Here is a 19,940-nt window from a genome sequence, read left to right on the forward strand (position 1 = left end):
ATGGGTTTCCTCTGGATGCTCTGGTTTAGAAAATGAGGACTGTAAGGGGCCTACCTCATGAAGCATGGAAAAAAGTGGAAAAGTGAACCAGTGGAGAAGTTGCCCCTGGCAACCAATCAGTGTTGAGGTTAACATTTATAAAGTGCATTCTATAAAATGAAACGTAGCAGCTGATTGGTTGCCATGGGCAACTTCTCCGTTGGCTCACTTCTCCACTCTTTTCACTGCTTCTAATGGGTCTGGGGCTGATACAGATAACATATATTTGTTGCAAATTAAAATAAATGTAGAATAAAAAGATAATAAATAATAAAAATACATTTAAATTAGACTAACACAAAAGAAAAGGAAATATAATAATAGCGTTCCACTGCAGAATGCCGTCTCCTGACACTACAATGCTACAAATCAGCAGGAGACGTTTGTGTTGTGGAGAATGCACAATATAAATTTACCTCAGCCACACAGACCCGCGTCAGCTGTTTCTTTAGGTTTTTTACTTTCCTCATGGCTCGCTTTGTGGGGAGGACAGGCACGCTCATCATAGGAGTCTTTATATTAGAGCTTGCAATGAGAAGAATTTCTCTAAGCCTGAGAAAGGAAATAGAAATGAATGTATTTAGGACACGAGAAGATTTACTAAGTTTATTACGTTTTCAATAAGCAAACGGCAGACTCACTAAATCAAAGGGGACCACACGGAAATATGGATAGCTACGAAGTAACAACCATAGAACTTTCTATTCATCATGAAAAGTATACTGCAAAAACACTCCAATAGCTACGTAAAATGAAAACAAATCAATGAATTCTGAAATTCTAATGAAGATATAACAGGCTAATATTATAAATCTGCTAACAGAGTATTATACAGCAGCACTGGGGCTCCAGCTGAAATGGCACTTGATACAATGGGCATTGACCTGAAAAATTCAATTCCTACTATTTTATAAAGATGGTTGAATAAAACGCTAATACTTTGTACATTTGTTTCTAAATTCATGCCTACACGTGGACACACGGAAGGTGACAAAATGGCCCTTATTCAGAGTCCGTCTGAAACTTTAATCAGTCTCATTCTGAGTCAGCGGTGTCCCCCCAAATCTAGGGCTGCGACTCCCTCTGTTTGGTTGCGCCTTACACCCATTGTCGTACATGGCTTAGATGAAACTCATGGGCGTAGCTATAATGGGGGCAGGGGGTGCCATTACTATGGGGCCCAGAGGCTTAGGGGGCCACTTCTGGGGCTGGACAACTGCACCCAGGTCCCAAACTCTATTAGGTTTCCAGAAATGCCCGCTAAGCACTGTGTGGCATAATGTGAACTAAGGGCACTGTTTGGCATGTATACTGGCCTTCAATGTGACATAATATGAACTGGGGGCACTACTATGGGGCATAACATTATCCAGGGCAGCACTACAGTTCATAAAATTGACTAGAGCACTACTATGGCGCATAAAAAGAACAACTGCTGTGGAGAGAGAATGGGGAAGGGGGTTTGGGGCTACGTCCCGGATGAAACTGGATGGCAGCAGGAAGCGTGACTTCATGGACAGGACACAATGGAAGTAGACTGAAGTCAATGGCCAGACCGTGCAGCTATAAAGTACTCGCGTGGCTCGGAGCATCCGAACTGCTCCACAAATTAGATGCAAATACATCTTTTTTTATTTTATTTTAACACTTGCATAAAAATACATTTTACACAGCAAAGAACACTCATTTTTGCACAAATAAAGATTCCTGGACAATTGGGTAAGGGGGAAAAGTGTCTTCCCCTTCTGCAATTGTACATGAATCACTCTTTATTTGTGAAAAATTAAGCCAATACACACTAGACGAGAAAGTGAAAGATCTCACTCAGAAGGATCTTTCACAATCTCGTCCAGTGTGTACACTCAATGTCGTTAATGATGTGCGCTCCCATGCATCATTAATGACCCTGTCCCTTGTCTGAACATGTACAGATGAGGGAGGTCCTCGTTAATGAGAGTCATGCTGCTGTCATTCCCCCCGCTGTGCCTTTAGTGTTCCTTGCTGTGTAAAAATTGGATTTTAATTACCTACCGGTAAATCCTTTTCTTGTAGTCCGTAGAGGATACAGGGAATCCATTTAGTACCATGGGGTATATACGGGTCCACTAGGAGCCTTGGGCACTTTAAAAATTTGATAGTATGCGCTGGCTCCTCTATCTATGCCCCTTCTACTAGACTCAGTCTAGGAAACTGTGCCCGAGGAGAGGGACATACTTTGAGAGATCGATAGATAAGGAAAATGGTGAGATAATGAACCAGCACACACAAACAAGAGGAAAGACATGCTAACCAAACTTGAAACAGGAACAGTAACAGCTGAACCAACCAGAATACTTAACCAAGTAACAGTGCAGGAAGAACAAAGCACCGGGCAGGCACCCAGTATCCTCTACGGACTACAAGAAAAGGATTTACTGGTAGGTAATTAAAATCCTATTTTCTCTTACGTCCTAGAGGATACTGGGAATCCATTTAGTAACATGGGCAAGTACCAAAGCTCCCAAACCGGGTGGGAGAGTGCTGAGGTTCCTGCAGAACTGATTGACCAAACTGAAGGTCCTCAGAGGCCAAAGTATCAAACTTGTAAAAGTTGGCAAACGTGTTTGAACCTGACCAAGTAGCTGCTCGGCAGAGCTGTAAAGCCGAGACACCCCGGGCAGCCGCCCAAGAAGAACCCACCGAGCTAGTAGAGTGGGCTTGTACAGATTTTGGAATCGGCAATACTGCCGTGGAATAAGCATACTGGATAGAGAGACTGATCCAGCGTGCGATAGACTGTTTTGAAGCAGGACACCCAATTTTATTGGGATCATAGAGAACGAACAGCGAGTCGGATTTTCTGTGACGAGCTGTTCTCTTTACATACACCTTCAAAGACCTCACAACATCCAAAGACTTTGAAGTAGCAGAGGTGTCCGTCACAGCCGGAACCACAATAGGTTGGTTGATGTGAAAAGCGGACACCACCTTAGGAAGAAATTGCTGACGAGTTCCGAGTTCAGCTCTATCCTCATGGAAAATTAAGTAGGGACTCTTGTGAGACAACGCCCCTAGGTCCGACACATGTCTTGCTGAGCCAAAGGCCAACAGTGTGATACGTAAGGTACTTTACTTCAACCTCCTGTAACGGTTCAAACCAGTCTGATTGGAGAAAGTGCCAAATTGAGATCCCAAGGTGCCGTGGGAGGCACAAAGGGCGGCTGGGTGTGCAGAACACCTTTCAAGAACGTCTGGACCTCAGGGAGAGAAGCCAATTGTTTCTGAAAGAAAACAGACAAAGCAGAAATCTGGACTTTAATAGAGCCTAGGCGTAGGCCCACATCCACTCCCGACTGCAGAAAAAGCAGGAAACGTCCCAGATGAAATTCCACCGCAGAATATTGTCTGCTCTCACACCAAGAGACGTACTTCTTCCATATACAGTGGTAATTTTTTGTTGTTACCCCCTTCCTGGCTTGGATAATAGTTGGGATGAACTTGTCAGGAATCCATCTCCTGGCTAGAATCAGCCGTTCAACTTCCATGCCATTAAACATAGCCGCGGTAAGTCTTGATAGATGAACGGGCCCTGTTGCAGAAGATCCTCGCGAAGAGGTAGAGGCCACGGAACTTCTATCAGCATCTCGAGAAGGTCCGCGTACCAGGCTCTTCAAGGCCAGTCTGGAGCAATGAGGATTGCTTGAACCTTTTCCCTCTTTATTCTTTTTAGAATTCTTGGGATCAGAGGAAGTAGAGGAAACATGTACACCAGCTGGTAGACCCACAGAGTTGTCAGAGTGTCTACTGCCACTGCTTGTGGGTCTCTCGACCTGGAACAATACCATTTGAGCTTCTTGTTGAGTCGAGAGGCCATCATGTCGATCTGTGGATATCCCCACCGACATGTCAACCATCGGAACACTTCCGGGTGGAGACCCCACTCCCCCGGGTGCAGGTCGTGTCTGCTGAGGAAGTCTGCTCCCAGAATGAAGACCAAAGACAACGCCACAGCGTGTTTTTCCACCCAGAGGAGAATTCTTGACACCTCTGACATTGCTGCACTGCTTTTCATTCTGCCCTGTAGATTTATGTACGTTACCGCCGTTACATTGTCCAACTGGACCTGAATGGCCTGATTCCGAAGTAGAGATGAGGCCTGCAGAAGGGCGTTGTAGATTGCCCTGAGTTCCAAGATGTTTAGTGGAAGGACGACTTCCCGACTTGACCATATTCCTTGAAACTGCACCCCCTTGGTGACTGCTCCCCAACCTCTGAGGCTTGCGTCTGTGGTTAGCAGAACCCAATTCTGAATCCCAAACCTCCGACCCTCGACGAGGTGAGAAGTCTGTAGCCACCACAGGAGGAAGATTCTGGCTCTTGGTGACAGACAGATTCCTCTGGTGCATGTGAAGATGCGATCCGGACCATTTGTCCCAACAGATCCAGCTGGAAGGGCCTCGCATGAAACCTTCCGTACTGAAGCGCCTCGTAAGAGGCCACCATTTTCCCCAGAAAGCGAACACACAGATGCACCGAGATCCGGGTTGGCTTCAGGACAGCCAGTACCATCGACTGGACTTCCATAGCCTTCTCCAAGGGAAGGAACACTCTCTGAGCTCTGAGTCCAATATCATTCCCAGGAAGGAGAGCTTCTGCTTCGGTTCCAGGTGAGATTTTGGTAAGTTCAGAATCCACCTGTGATCAAGGAATAGTCTGGTTGAGAGGCCAATGCTGTCCAACAACCGCACCCTGGACGGTGCCTTTATCAGAAGATCATCCAGGTACGGAAATATGTTCACTACCTGTTTGCGGAGTAGAAACATCATCTCTGCCATTACCTTGGTGAACACTCTCGGTGCCGTGGAGAGACCAAATGGCAGGGCCTGGGACTGGTAGTGGCAGTCCTGCAGTGCAAACCGTAGATAAGCCTGATGAGGCGGCCAGATCGGAATGTGAAGGTACGCATCCTTGATATCCAGAGACACTAGGAATTCCCCCTTCTCCAGACCTGAGATCACCGCTCTCAGAGACTCCATCTTGAATTTGAACACTCGTAAGTACGGGTTCAACGCCTTGAGGTTCAAAATCGCTCTTACCGAACCGCTCGGTCTCGGTACTACAAACAAGTTGGAATAATATCCCGTTTTGCAGATGAGGTGGAACTGGAAAAATGACCTGAGTCTGTACCAGTTTTTGAATGGCGTCGTGTAAGGTTATACTTGCTTCCTGTGAAACTGGTAAAGCCTGATTTGAAGAATCTGTGAGGTGGGAGCTCCTGAAACTCCAGTCTGTAGCCCTGGGAAATTAGATCTATGACCCTGGGATCCTGGCAAGAAGTTGGCCAGATGTGACTGAAAAATTTTAGTCGGGCTCCCAGCTGCCAGTCCTCCAGACATCACGGTCCACCGTCATGCTGAAGGTTTTGAGGAAGCAGAGTTTGAGCTCTGTTCCTGTGGACCGGCAGTTGCTGGTTTTCGTGGTTTACCTCTCTAGCGCCTCTGGTGGCTGTAGAAGAACCTCTGGTTTTGCCCTTAAACTTAGCAGTCCGAAAGGACTGTAGATTAGGTCCTGAGTAGGCCTTCCTGGCTGGGGGAGCTGTAGAAGGAAGATACGTGGACTTACCCGCAATAGCTTTGGAGATCCATTTTTCTAGTAAAGTTCATCTCCAAATAAGGCCTCTCCTGTGAAGGGTAGGCCTTCCTGGAGTCAGCATCAGCAGTCCACTGGCGTAGCCATAAGCCTCTGCGTGCTGACACTGCCATAGCAGTGGTGCGTGCATTAAGCAAGCCTATTTCTTTTATGGCTTCCACCATAAAATTTGCAGAGTCCTGTATATGTTGCAGGAGTAAAATAATATCCCCCCTGAGGCAAGGTACCTAACACCTCAATTAGGTTACCCGACTATTTGGCGATGGCCTTAATAATCCACCCAAATGCTATAGTGGGTCTCTGGGCCACCCCAGCAGCTATATGCAAAGATTTGAGTGTATTCTCAATGCTACGATCAGCTGTGTCTTCTAGGGAAGCTGCACCCGGGTCCGGCAGTACAATTTTCCGTGACAGCCTGGATACTGATGCGTCCACTATCGGTGGATTTTCACATTCTTTCCTATCCTCAGGAGGAAAAGGAAAAGATGAGAGCAACCTTTTAGGGATTTGACATTTCCTATCATGATTAACCCACAGTTCTTCAAACTGGGTATTTAATTCCTTTGACACAGGTAAAGTGGCTGAGGATTTATTTTTTATACTAAAATAAGACTCCTCAGTCTCCTCTGTTAACTTATCAGGGATATGCAGAACGTCTCCGATAGCTTCTATGAGAGCTACTATTCCCTGTGACAGAGTAGCTTCTCCCACCTCTGAGTCCACCTTCTCTGAGTCCACCATCGAGTCAGACTGCAGGATATGAGCCAAAGGACGTTTTTTTCGGACAAATGGCAGGGTACGGAGACACTGGTTTGGGTACGGAGTCTCTGTTCATAAACTCAGTCATCGATTGTCATAAGTATTGCGCCTCTTTCTCATTGTGGGACAATTAAGAAGAGATATTGGAAATCATACCCCTAATGGTATCCAGCCAAGCTGGCTCTGCCCCACTAGCCTGGGAGTGGACACTGCACTGAGTACACGGTAGTGAACCCCCTGGAGAAGAACACTATGCCTTACATGAAACACACTCTTTGTCTGACATGCTGTGACAGCGCACACACACAGACACACACACACAGGAAGAGGCTGAGGCAATCTGGATTCTCTCCGTAGTAGCTGCGCGTCCCTGTCAGTCAGCGTCTGTGCCTACTGCAGATGGAAAATGGCGCTGGTGAGCTGCTGGATCCGCTCATAGTGAAAGCCCCACCCCGTCCCGCTTTTTTATACTGGCTGAGGTAATTTTTAGTGCTTAAAATGGAGTCATCGCCTTTTAAGTCTGTAATGCCAGTCTGGGTACTGTGTACACCCGTATTGTACTTAGACTCCGTTTGCTCCCTCAGAAGCGGTGCGTCTGCACTGTGTACTGAGTCTGGAGACTCCTCCGCCCCCATTGAAGCCGGGCGTCTCTGTACCCTCATGCCGCCACAATGGCCGGTGACCTGCTAACCGGGACGCCGGCTTAGTACTCACCACTCTTCTATCTTCTGGCTCTGTTAGGGGTGGCGGCGTGCTGCGGGAATGTACGCTTGCCGTGGTGGGCCGTGCGAATAGTTCCCTCAGGAGCTAGTCTCCTGTCAGCGGGGAACGGGACCATTAACCCTTCAAGAGGTCGGGCCGTCCCCCCCCCCCCCCCTAAGTCCCACGAAGCAGGCAGGCTGGTGCCATCCAGTCCTGCCTGAAAATAACAAACAGATAAAATAAATGCAGAAAACTCTTCAGGAACTTCCATGCAACGTGACCGGCTCCTTCGGGCACATTTTCTAAACTGAGTATGGTAGGAGGGGCATAGAGGGAGGAGCCAGCCCACACTATCAAACTCTTAAAGTGCCCAAAGCTCCTATTGGACCCGTCTATACCCCATGGTACTAAAAGGATTCCCAGTATCCTCCAGGATGTAAGAGAAATTTCTTGTTAAGCTTACTTACAAAAGAGGATGCGAGGAGAGCCGAACCCTGTCAGCTAAGTCATGGTAGAAGGAAAAAACAAAAACACAAACGAATCTGCTTGAAGCGCCTAGAAATATTGATAAGTGGTTCAAACAACAGTGGGGCGCAGCCAAAGAAGCACTGTGTATGTGCCTCTGATAGTTTATGCACAAAGAAAAGGGAAAGAATTAGCTGCGCCTACAGTGTTGTTAGTATACCAAATTTTTGGAGAGCTGACAAACAAGAAAATGTATAAATATATTTATTAAAATAATAACACACCAATAAAAAACTATTACACAGATATGTAAAACTTCTAAATTTGCATGTACTCTGAAAACCTCAACACATTGCTCCAACATTTTTTCTGTGGATACTGCTCATTAGATATATCTACGGTTTTCAGAGTACATGCAAATTTAGAAATTTTACATATCTGTGTAATAGTTTTTTTATTGGTGTGTTATTATTTTAATAAATATATTTATACATTTTCTTGTTTGTCAGCTCTCCATGAATTTGGTATACTAACAACACTGTAGGCGCAGCTAATTCTTTCCCTTAGCTAAGTCACGGTACCTGCACAATGGATCTTGCAAGTGCCGTGACCTGTGCAGACGCCGCGCTGCAATTTTGTATGCGCAAACCCCCAACTTTTATATAGACTGCAGTTGCAGCCCATAGAAGCCAGATTGGGATGCGCTAAAGGAAGCCAGCTCTCTGCCTATCACAGCCCGGTCTGGAAGTCCCAGAGGGAGGAAACACCTCTCAATGGGACTGCTTGTAGTGTCTGTGACTGGCAGGTAGAACTTCCAATAGGAAGACACTGCCGCTCACAGTGAAGCCAGTGCAATCACGGACTGCATCTGACTCACTGACACAGAGGGGGTGGCGGATTTTACCTGGGGAGGCTGCAGTCCTGCAGACCATAGGTAAATTCCGCCACTGTTAAGCGGCTGCCATTTTGTCTTAACTAAAGACTACACGTCCAGAAAATACCCTTCCTATACTTTTGCTGCCAGCGTGAGCTTGCTGCACAGTAGCGGATCTTGCCACGGGCAAGCAGGACTTTTGCCCGGGGCGCCACCTTCCGGAGGGCGCCGCACCATGGCAAGATCCACCACTGCTGTGCCCTCCGCTGCCCGCTGTGTCCCCCGTCTGTGCCTCCTATGAAGGGAACTAGACGCGTAGCGTCTAGTTTCCCTTCGTGGAGAGTACCTTTGCTGAACGGTGCGCAATGACGTCATTGCGCACCGCTCAGCATTCAAGCGGCGCTACTAATGTACAGGGGGCGTAACTGACCACGCCCCCTGTATTAAGCCACGCCCCGTTTCCTGCCCGGGGCGCAGAGCGGGCTTGAACCGGCCCTGCTGCTGCAGCCACATTCACGCCCACTTCCCATGATTACATGAGCCCAGTGCTGATGCGCTGTTTCTCACCCGCTGGCCCGCTCCACTGGGCATGCACTAGATCTCTGAGCACAGCCCGGACCCCGGCGGCCACCACAGGTCAGCACACATACCGGCCGGTGCGCGCTTACAGTTTTTTAATACATCCCGATGATTTACCGTGCCACAGAACAGTACGGTGACGGTGAAATCGTTAGACGCTTGCAGCTACTGCAGGCAAAGGTGATTTCTCTGACGTCCTAGTGGATGCTGGGAACTCCGTAAGGACCATGGGCAATAGACGGGCTCCGCAGGAGACTGGGCACTCTAAAAGAAAGATTAGGTACTATCTGGTGTGCACTGGCTCCTCCCTCTATGCCCCTCCTCCAGACCTCAGTTAGAATCTGTGCCCGGCCAGAGCTGGATGCACCTAGTGGGCTCTCCTGAGCTTGCTAGAAAAAAAAGTATTTGTTAGGTTTTTTTATTTTCAGTGAGATCTGCTGGCAACAGACTCACTGCTACGTGGGACTGAGGGGAGAGAAGCAAACCTACCTGCTTGCAGCTAGCTTGTGCTTCTTAGGCTACTGGACACCACTAGCTCCAGAGGGTTCGAATACAGGGCCTGACCTCGATCGTCCGTTCCCGGAGCCGCGCCGCTGTCCCCCTTGCAGAGCCAGAAGACAGAAGAAACTACGAAAACGGCGGCTGAAGACTCCTGTCTTCATTAAGGTAGCGCACAGCACTGCAGCTGTGCGCCATTGCTCCCACAGCACACCACACACTCCGGTCACTGTAGGGTGCAGGGCGCTGGGGGGGGAAGGGGGGGGGGGGCGCCCTGGGCAGCAATTATAATACCTTTTGGCACAAATTATACACATAATACAGTCTGTCACTGTATATGTGTGCAAACCCCCGCCATTAAGTCTCACAAAACGCGGGACAGAAGCCCGCCGCTGAGGGGGCGGGGTCTTCTTCCTCAGCACACCAGCGCCATTTTCCCTTCACAGTTCCGCTGGAAGCAACTCCCCAGGCTCTCCCCTGCAGTATCTGGATACAAGAAGGGTAAAAAAGAGAGGGGGGGGGGCACTTAAATTTAGGCGCAAATAATAAGAATTTACTTACCGATAATTCTATTTCTCATAGTCCGTAGTGGATGCTGGGGACTCCGTAAGGACCATGGGGAATAGCGGCTCCGCAGGAAACTGGGCACATCTAAAGAAAGCTTTAGGACTATCTGGTGTGCACTGGCTCCTCCCCCTATGACCCTCCTCCAAGCCTCAGTTAGGATACTGTGCCCGGACGAGCGTACACAATAAGGAAGGATTTTGAATCCCGGGTAAGACTCATACCAGCCACACCAATCACACCGTATAACCTGTGATCTGAACCCAGTTAACAGCATGATAACAGAGGAGCCTCTGAAAGATGGCTCACAACAATAATAACCCGATTTTTGTAACAATAACTATGTACAAGTATTGCAGACAATCCGCACTTGGGATGGGCGCCCAGCATCCACTACGGACTATGAGAAATAGAATTATCGGTAAGTAAATTCTTATTTTCTCTAACGTCCTAAGTGGATGCTGGGGACTCCGTAAGGACCATGGGGATTATACCAAAGCTCCCAAACGGGCGGGAGAGTGCGGATGACTCTGCAGCACCGAATGAGAGAACTCCAGGTCCTCAGCCAGGATATCAATTTTGTAGAATTTTACAAACGTATTTGCTCCTGACCAAGTAGCTGCTCGGCAAAGTTGTAAAGCCGAGACCCCTCGGGCAGCCGCCCAAGATGAGCCCACCTTCCTTGTGGAGTGGGCATTTACAGATTTTTGGCTGTGGCAGGCCTGCCACAGAATGTGCAAGCTGAATTGTACTACAAATCCAACGAGCAATAGTCTGCTTAGAAGCAGGAGCACCCAGCTTGTTGGGTGCACACAGGATAAACAGCGAGTCAGATTTCCTGACTCCAGCCGTCCTGGAAACATATATTTTCAGGGCACTGACAACGTCTAGCAACTTGGAGGCCTCCAAGTCCCTAGTAGCCGCAGGCACCACCAATAGGTTGGTTCAGGTGAGACGCTGAAACCACCTTGGGGAGAAACTGAGGACGAGTCCTCAATTCCGCCCTGTCCGAATGGAAAATCAGATAAGGGCTTTTTCAGGATAAAGCCGCCAATTCTGACACGCGCCTGGCCCAGGCCAGGGCCAACAGCATGACCACTTTCCATGTGAGATATTTTAACTCCACAGATTTAAGTGGTTCAAACCAATGTGACTTTTGGAACCCAAAACTACATTGAGATCCCAAAGTGCCACTGGAGGCACAAAAGGAGGCTGTATATGCAGTACCCCTTTTACAAACGTCTGAACTTCAGGGACTGAAGCTAGTTCTTTTTGGAAGAAAATTGACAGGGCTGAAATTTGAACCTTAATGGACCCCAATTTCAGGCCCATAGACACTCCTGTTTGCAGGAAATGTAGGAATCGACCCAGTTGAATTTCCTCCGTCGGGCCTTACTGGCCTCGCACCACGCAACATATTTTCGCCAATTGCGGTGATAATGTTTTTGCGGTTACATCCTTCCTGGCTTTGATCAGGATAGGGATGACTTCATCCGGAATGCCTTTTTTCCTTCAGGATCCGGCGTTCAACCGCCATGCCGTCAAACGCAGCCGCGGTAAGTCTTGGAACAGACAGGGTCCTTGCTGGAGCAGGTCCCTTCTTAGAGGTAGAGGCCACGGATCCTCCGTGAGCATCTCTTGAAGTTCCGGTTACCAAGTCTTTCTTGGCCAATCCGGAACCACGAATATAGTGCTTACTCCTCTCCATCTTATCAATCTCAGTACCTTGGGTATGAGAGGCAGAGGAGGGAACACATACCCTGACTGGTACACCCACGGTGTTACCAGAGCGTCTACAGCTTATTGCCTGAGGGTCCCTGGACCTGGCGCAATACCTGTCGAGTTTTTAATCATGTGGAAGACTTCTGGGTGAAGTCCCCACTCTCCCGGGTGGAGGTCGTGCTGAGGAAGTCTGCTTCCCAGTTGTCCACTCCCGGAATGAATACTGCTGACAGTGCTATCACATGATTTTCCGCCCAGCGAAGAATCCTTGCAGCTTCTGCCATTGCCCTCCTGCTTCTTGTGCCACCCTGTCTGTTTACGTGGGTGACTGCCGTGATGTTGTCCGACTGGATCAACACCGGCTGACCTTGAAGCAGAGGTCTTGCTAAGCTTAGAGCATTGTAAATGTCCCTTAGCTTCAGGATATTTATGTGAAGTGATGTCTCCAGGCTTGACCATAAGCCCTGGATATTCCTTCCCTGTGTGACTGCTCCCCAGCCTCGCAGGCTGGCATCCGTGGTCACCAGGACCCAGTCCTGAATGCCTAATCTGCGGCCCTCTAGAAGATGAGCACTCTGCAACCACCACAGGAGGGACACCCTTGTTCTTGGTGACAGGGTTATCCGCTGATGCATCTGAAGATGCGATCCGGACCATTTGTCCAGCAGGTCCCACTGGAAAGTTCTTGCGTGGAATCTGCCGAATGGGATTGCTTCGTAGGAAGCCACCATTTTACCCAGAACCCTTGTGCATTGATGCACTGAGACTTGGCTCGGTTTTAGGAGGTTCCTGACTAGCTCGGATAACTCCCTGGCTTTCTCCTCCGGGAGAAACACCTTTTTCTGGACTGTGTCCAGGATCATCCCTAGGAACAGAAGACACGTCGTCGGAACCAGGTGCGATTTTGGAATATTGAGAATCCAATCGTGCTGCCGCAACACTACCTGAGATAGTGCTACACCGACCTCCAACTGTTCCCTGGATCTTACCCTTATCAGGGAATTGTCCAAGGAAGGGATAACTAAAATTCACTTTCTTCGAAGGAATATCATCATTTCGGCCATTACCTTGGTAAAGACCCGGGGTGCCGTGTACCATCCATACGGCAGCGTCTGAACTGATAGTGACAGTTCTGTACCATAAACCTGAGGTACCCTTGGTGAGAAGGGTACATTTTGACATGAAGGTAAGCATCGTTGATGTCCCGAGACATCATGTAGTCCCCTTCTTCCAGGTTCGCAATCACTGCTCTGAGTGACTCAATCTTGAATTTGAACCTCTGTACGTAAGTGTTCAAAGATTTTAGATTTAGAATCGGTCTCACCGAGCCGTCCGGCTTCGGTACCACAACAGTGTGGAATAATACCCCGTTCCCTGTTGCAGGAGGGGTATCTTGATTATCACCTGCTGGGAATACAGCTTGTGAATGGCTTCCAAAACTGTCTCCCTGTCAGAAGGAGACATCGGTAAAGCCGACTTTAGGAAACGGCGAGGGGGAGACGTCTCGAATTCTAATTTGTACCCCTGAGATATCACCTGAAGGATCCAGGGGTCTACTTGCGAGTGAGCCCACTGCGCGCTAAAATTCATTGAGACGGGCCCCCCACCGTGCCTGATTCTGCTTGTAAAGCCCCAGCGTATACTGAGGGCTTGGCAGAGGCGGGAGAGGGTTTCTGTTCCTGGGAACTGGCTGATTTCTGCAGCCTTTTTCCTCTACCTCTGTCACGGGGCAGAAATGAGGAACCTTTTGCCCGCTTGTCCACGAAAAGACTGCGCCTGATAATACGGCGTCTTCTCATGTTGAGAGGCGACCTGGGGTACAAACGTGGAATTCCCAGCTGTTGCCGTGGCCACCAGGTCTGAAAGACCGACCCCAAATAACTCCTCCCTTAATAAAGCAATACTTCCAAATGCCGTTTGGAATACGCATCACCTGACCACTGACGTGTCCATAACCCTCTACTGGTAGAAATGGACAACGCGCTTAGACTTGATGCCAGTCGGCAAATATTCCGCTGTGCATCACGCATATATAAAAATGCATCTTTTAAATGCTCTATAGGCAAAAATATACTGTCCCTATCTAGGGTATCAATATTTTCAGTCAGGGAATCCGACCACGCCAACCCAGCACTGCACATCCAGGCTGAGGCGATTGCTGGTCGCAGTATAACACCAGTATGTGTGTAAATACCTTTTAGGATACCCTCCTGCTTTCTATCAGCAGGATCCTTAAGGGCGGCCATCTCAGGCGAAGGTAGAGCCCTTACAAGCGTGTGAGCGCTTTATCACCCCTAGGGGGTGTTTCCCAACGCACCCTAACCTCTGGCGGGAAAGGATATAATGCCAATAACATTTTAGAAATTATCCGTTGTTATCGGGGGAAACCCACGCATCATCACACACCTCATTTAATTTCTCAGATTCAGGAAAACTACAGGTAGTTTTTCCTCACCGAACATAATACCCCTTTTTTGGTGGTACTCGTATTATCAGAAATGTGTAAAACATTTTTCATTGCCTCAATCATGTAACGTGTGGCCCTACTGGAAGTCACATTCGTCTCTTCACCGTCGACACTGGAGTCAGTATCCGTGTCAGCGTCTATATCTGCCATCTGAGGTAACGGGCGCTTTAGAGCCCCTGACGGCCTATGAGACGTCTGGACAGGCACAAGCTGAGTAGCCGGCTGTCTCATGTCAACCACTGTCTTTTATACAGAGCTGACACTGTCACGTAATTCCTTCCAACAGTTCATCCACTCAGGTGTCGACCCCCTAGGGGGTGACATCACTATTACAGGCAATCTGCTCCGTCTCCACATCATTTTTCTCCTCATACATGTCGACACAAAAGTACCGACATACAGCACACACACAGGGAATGCTCTGATAGAGGACAGGACCCCACTAGCCCTTTGGGGAGACAGAGGGAGAGTTTGCCAGCACACACCAGAGCGCTATATATATACAGGGATAACCTTATATAAGTGTTTTTCCCCTTATAGCTGCTGTATAGTTAATACTGCGCCTAATTAGTGCCCCCCTCTCTTTTTTTAACCCTTTCTGTAGTGTAGTGACTGCAGGGGAGAGCCAGGGAGCTTCCCTCCAACGGAGCTGTGAGGGAAAATGGCGCCAGTGTGCTGAGGAGATAGGCTCCGCCCCTTTTTCGCGGACTTTTCTCCTGCTTTTTTATGGATTCTGGCAGGGGTTAAATGCATCCATATAGCCCAGGAGCTATATGTGATGCATTTTTTTTGCCATCCAAGGTGTTTTTATTGCGTCTCAGGGCGCCCCCCCCCCCCAGCGCCCTGCACCCTCAGTGACCGAAGTGTGAAGTGTGCTGAGAGCAATGGCGCACAGCTGCAGTGCTGTGCGCTACCTTGTTGAAGACAGGACGTCTTCTGCCGCCGATTTTCCGGACCTCTTCTGCCTTCTGGCTCTGTAAGGGGGCCGGCGGCGCGGCTCTGGGACCCATCCAAGCTGGGCCTGTGATCGTCCCTCTGGAGCTAATGTCCAGTAGCCTAAGAAGCCCAATCCACTCTGCACGCAGGTGAGTTCGCTTCTTCTCCCCTTAGTCCCTCGATGCAATGAGCCTGTTGCCAGCAGGTCTCACTGAAAATAAAAAACCTAATCTAAAACTTTCACTAAGAAGCTCAGGAGAGCCCCTAGTGTGCACCCTTCTCGTTCGGGCACAGAGATCTAACTGAGGCTTGGAGGAGGGTCATAGGGGGAGGAGCCAGTGCACATTAGATAGTCCTAAAGCTTTCTTTAGATGTGCCCAGTCTCCTGCGGAGCCGCTATTCCCCATGGTCCTTACGGAGTCCCCAGCATCCACTTAGGACGTTAGAGAAAAGATAAGTAAGCAGCTATTGGGAAAAATCACTTATTATAGTGTACATCCCTGTGTTATATAGCGCTGTGGTGTGTGCTGGCATACTCTCTCTCTGTCTCCCCAAAGGACTTTGTGGGGTCCTGTCCTCAGTCAGAGCATTCCCTGTGTGTGTGCGGTGTGTCGGTACGGCTGTGTCGACATGTTTGATGAGGAGGGTTACGTGGAGGCGGAGCAGAGGCAGATAAGTGTGGTGTCGCCCCCGACGGGGCCGACACCTGATTGGATGGATATGTGGAAAGTCTTAACCGACAGTGTCAACTCCTTACATAAAAGGTTCGATGACGCAGCAGCCTTGGGACAGCCGGGGTCTCAGCCCGCGCCTGCCCAGGCGACTCAGAAGCCGTCAGGGGCTCAGAAACGCCCGCTAGCTCTGATGGTAGACACAGATGTCGACACGGAGTCTGACTCCAGTGTAGATGAGGATGAGACAAATGTACAGTCTACAAAAGCCATCCGATGCATGATTACTGCAATGAAAGATGTATTGCACATTTCTGATATTAACCCGGTTACCACCAAGAGGGGTATTATGTTTGGGGAGAAAAAGCAGCCAGTGACTTTTCCCCCATCTGATGAATTAAATGAGTTGTGTGAAGAAGCGTGGAGTTCCCCTGATAAGAAACTAGTAATTTCTAAGAGGTTACTGATGGCGTACCCTTTCCCGCCAACGGATAGGTTACGTTGGGAAACATCCCCTAGGGTGGACAAGGCGCTAACACGCTTATCTAAAAGGGTGGCACTGCCGTCTCAGGATACGGCCGCCCTAAAGGATCCTGCGGATAGAAAGCAGGAAGCTATCCTGAAGTCTGTGTATACACACTCTGGTACTCTACTGAGACCTGCTATTGCTTCAGCCTGGATGTGTAGTGCTGCAGCAGCATGGACTGATACCCTGACAAGGAAAAAAGGAAGAAAAGGCTGTATTGTTGATGCACAGGAATAAGGGTGACCTAATTATCACCACATTCTCAAGAATTCATAAAATTTAACTTTTATTGTTGTCAAATTAAAATGGTGTGACAATAACAAACACACAAACTACGAGTATAGACGAAACATAGAGGTTAAAATCAAGACACATACAACATATACCACAAGTGCAATTGGAATAATAAATGTGATTAAAGATTAAAAAACGTATTGATTCTTATGTCCTATTATAAGATATTGCTCTTAATCTTACACCAGTCTGATAGTCGTTGTCAGCAGTTGGTCACTATGTCTTTACATGACCATTTATTGATATATAAATATATAATATTAGAACTGCTTCACTCGTATTTATTATGTTGACAGCTGACAGTATCCTTCAGACAGCAAGTATAATATATTATATAGATATCAAAGCTGTCTGTTTATTATTCTGTACGCAGAAGAGCCTTATTAGAAAAAAGTACAATTTACTATGTATGTATCAGTAGTTCAGTATTTTGATACATTCTTCTTAAGCCTTCCAAAGGACGTTCATAAAAAGGGGCAAATTAAATTATTCTGCCTAAAAATTGGCACATAAACTACACCAATTGGTGCTTATGTGCTGATTATGGTTGTAAATAGTGCTAGTGGAATGCAGTGTATTAATATGTCTCAAAAATTATATTAAATATACTTGTAACTTTAATGAGACTCTCTGTGATCACATGGGGCGACTGTAACAAAGATCATGCTGTTTCAGGTAATGAGAAAGAATACCTTCTTCATTCCTCAGTGTCAATATTATAAATATATAGCTATTTATTATATTCATTTAGCTATACCAGATGCTGATAGCCCACTTGGGGAGAGCACCTTATTATAACAATGAATTCAATATATCTCGATTTAAGAAAAAATAGCTATATCCCCTTTTAATTATGAATAACCAGACGGTTATAGATTATAGTTTGTAGTTTACTGGCTTTATTATTGCCTCTAAAGCAGGTTCAAATTGGCACTGATACATTTAGTCTGTTGGCAATTGTTAAATTTGTATCATAGATATCTCCTCATGACTAACAGGTGGCCTCAAGGATTACATATGAAACATTGTAACATTCCCATACACTTATTTAATCCACAACACTGTTTGTCATTGCTTGTTCACTAGCATAGATATATAACATGAATCTGCTTAAATAAAGACAGTAGGTGTCCGTGAATTCAATTATATCAGCACATCTACTAATTGCTTTGGCACCAATTATATTATCCATAAGCATTGGAAGGAATACAGGTCTCTATCATTTAGTGTTCCATCTGCCTGTTATATAATGATAAATATACAGCACATGTATACTGTGTTCAGGCAGTTGCAGTCTTTTCATTGAATTTTATCAGAACGTCTATTAATTAATCTTGCACTAATTGCATTGTCCATAGGCATTGGAAGGAATAAGGATCTCTGTCATTAGCTATTTCATCTCTCTGCTGTACAGTACATATGGATGCTATCAGATTTTAACTCATCAACTAGATCAGAACTGGTTATACATTTAAATTAATATATGAGCAAGGGCATAGAACACAAACGCGGACACACGCTGCCCACACGCGTGTTCCGCCGTTACTCTGACAGCTTCGTCAGGGCTGAACCAGAATGCCTCTCCTGGCATAATATTTAAGCTCTCAGCGTTATCCAATCGTTGTAGTCTAACTAGTCACATGTGCCTGCTAGCCAATCATTGTGCTGCATTAGCGGTCACATGATTCTTGCAGCCAATCGCGGGATACTTGGATCTCCATGGTAACGGCTGGTAGCAGCGCCGCATTCACGGACGCTGTTAATTAACAAAACCCCTTCCTCTGTATGACAGTAATCATGCTAACTACTTCATATGTTAAGTTGGAATAAAAGGGTATGATTTTAACTGTCCCTAAAATCATTCATTAACCCTATTATATAGCATGGAATATTAATCTTCTCGCATAATGCTTAAGTGATCCTACTGATATTATTATTGTTGGCATACATATTCCATGCCAGTATCGCCCTGTGCTATGTGTGGTGTATAATACTACATATACTATTGGTTTTCAATCATAGATTTAACTTTGGCGGTCACATGATCCATACAGCCAATCACGGGGTACTTTGATCTCTATGGTGACGGCTAGTAACCGGGCCACATTCACGGACGCTCTTAATTATCAAAACCCCTTCCTCTGTATAGTTATAATCATACTGGAGTGTTTCATATACTATATTGAAACAAAAGGATGTGTTTTTCAGTGACCCTAAATTCATTCATTCCCCCGATTATATAGCATAGACTATTATTCGTCTCACATAATGCACTGATAATGGACTGATACCCTGTCAGACAACATTGATTCCCTCGACAGGGATACTGTTTTGCTAACCAACGAACATATAAAAGACGTCGTCTTATATATGCGGGATGCACAGAGGGACATTTGCCTGCTGGCATCTAGAATTAATGCAATGTCCATTTCTGCCAGGAGAGTATTATGGACTCGGCAGTGGACAGGTGATGCTGATTCTAAAAAACACATGGAGGTTTTGCCTTATAAGGGTGAGGAATTGTTTGGGGACGGTCTCTCGGACTTCGTATCCACAGCAACTGCTGGGAAGTCGACTTTTTTACCTCAGGTTCCCTCACAGCCTAAGAAAGCACCGTATTATCAAATGCAGTCCTTTCGGCCTCAGAAAGGCAAGCGGGTCAGAGGAGCATCCTTTCTGGCCAGAGGCAAGGGTAGAGGAAAGAAGCTGCACCAGGCAGCCAGTTCCCAGGAACAAAAATCCTCCCCTGCTTCCACTAAGTCCACCGCATGACGTTGGGGCTCCACAGGCGGAGCCAGGTGCGGTGGGGGTGCGTCTCCGAAACTTCAGCAACCAGTGGGTTCGCTCACAAGTGGATCTCTGGGCTGTACAAATTGTATCTCAGGGATACAAGCTGGAGTTCGAGGCGACTCCCCCTCGCCGTTACCTCAAATCAGCCTTGCCAGCTGCTCCCAGGGAAAGGGAGGTAGTACTGGCGGCAATTCACAAGCTGTACCTCCAGCAGGTGATAATCAAGGTCCCCCTCCTTCAACAGGGCAGGGGTTACTATTCCACAATGTTTGTGGTACCGAAACCGGACGGTTCGGTGAGACCCATCCTGAATTTAAAATCCTTGAACACTTATATAAAGAAGTTCAAGTTCAAAATGGAATCGCTCAGGGCGGTTATTGCAAGCCTGGAAGAGGGGGATTTTATGGTGTCGCTGGACATCAGGAA

The 19,940-nt window shown here is 47.3% G+C and overlaps 1 protein-coding gene across 1 annotated transcript in view; it reads right to left on the reverse strand.

The window, feature by feature from the left end:
• Positions 1–19,940, reverse strand: part of POLR1A (RNA polymerase I subunit A) — a 298,145-nt gene that overhangs the window by 82,112 nt on the left and 196,093 nt on the right. Inside the window, exon 26 of the mRNA XM_063924980.1 lies at positions 456–591. Within this exon, the coding sequence (XP_063781050.1) occupies positions 456–591 (136 nt within the window). The remainder of the gene's footprint in view (positions 1–455; positions 592–19,940) is intronic.

The sequence above is a fragment of the Pseudophryne corroboree genome, chromosome 1 (assembly GCF_028390025.1).
Source record: "Pseudophryne corroboree isolate aPseCor3 chromosome 1, aPseCor3.hap2, whole genome shotgun sequence".
Taxonomy (NCBI): domain Eukaryota; kingdom Metazoa; phylum Chordata; class Amphibia; order Anura; family Myobatrachidae; genus Pseudophryne; species Pseudophryne corroboree.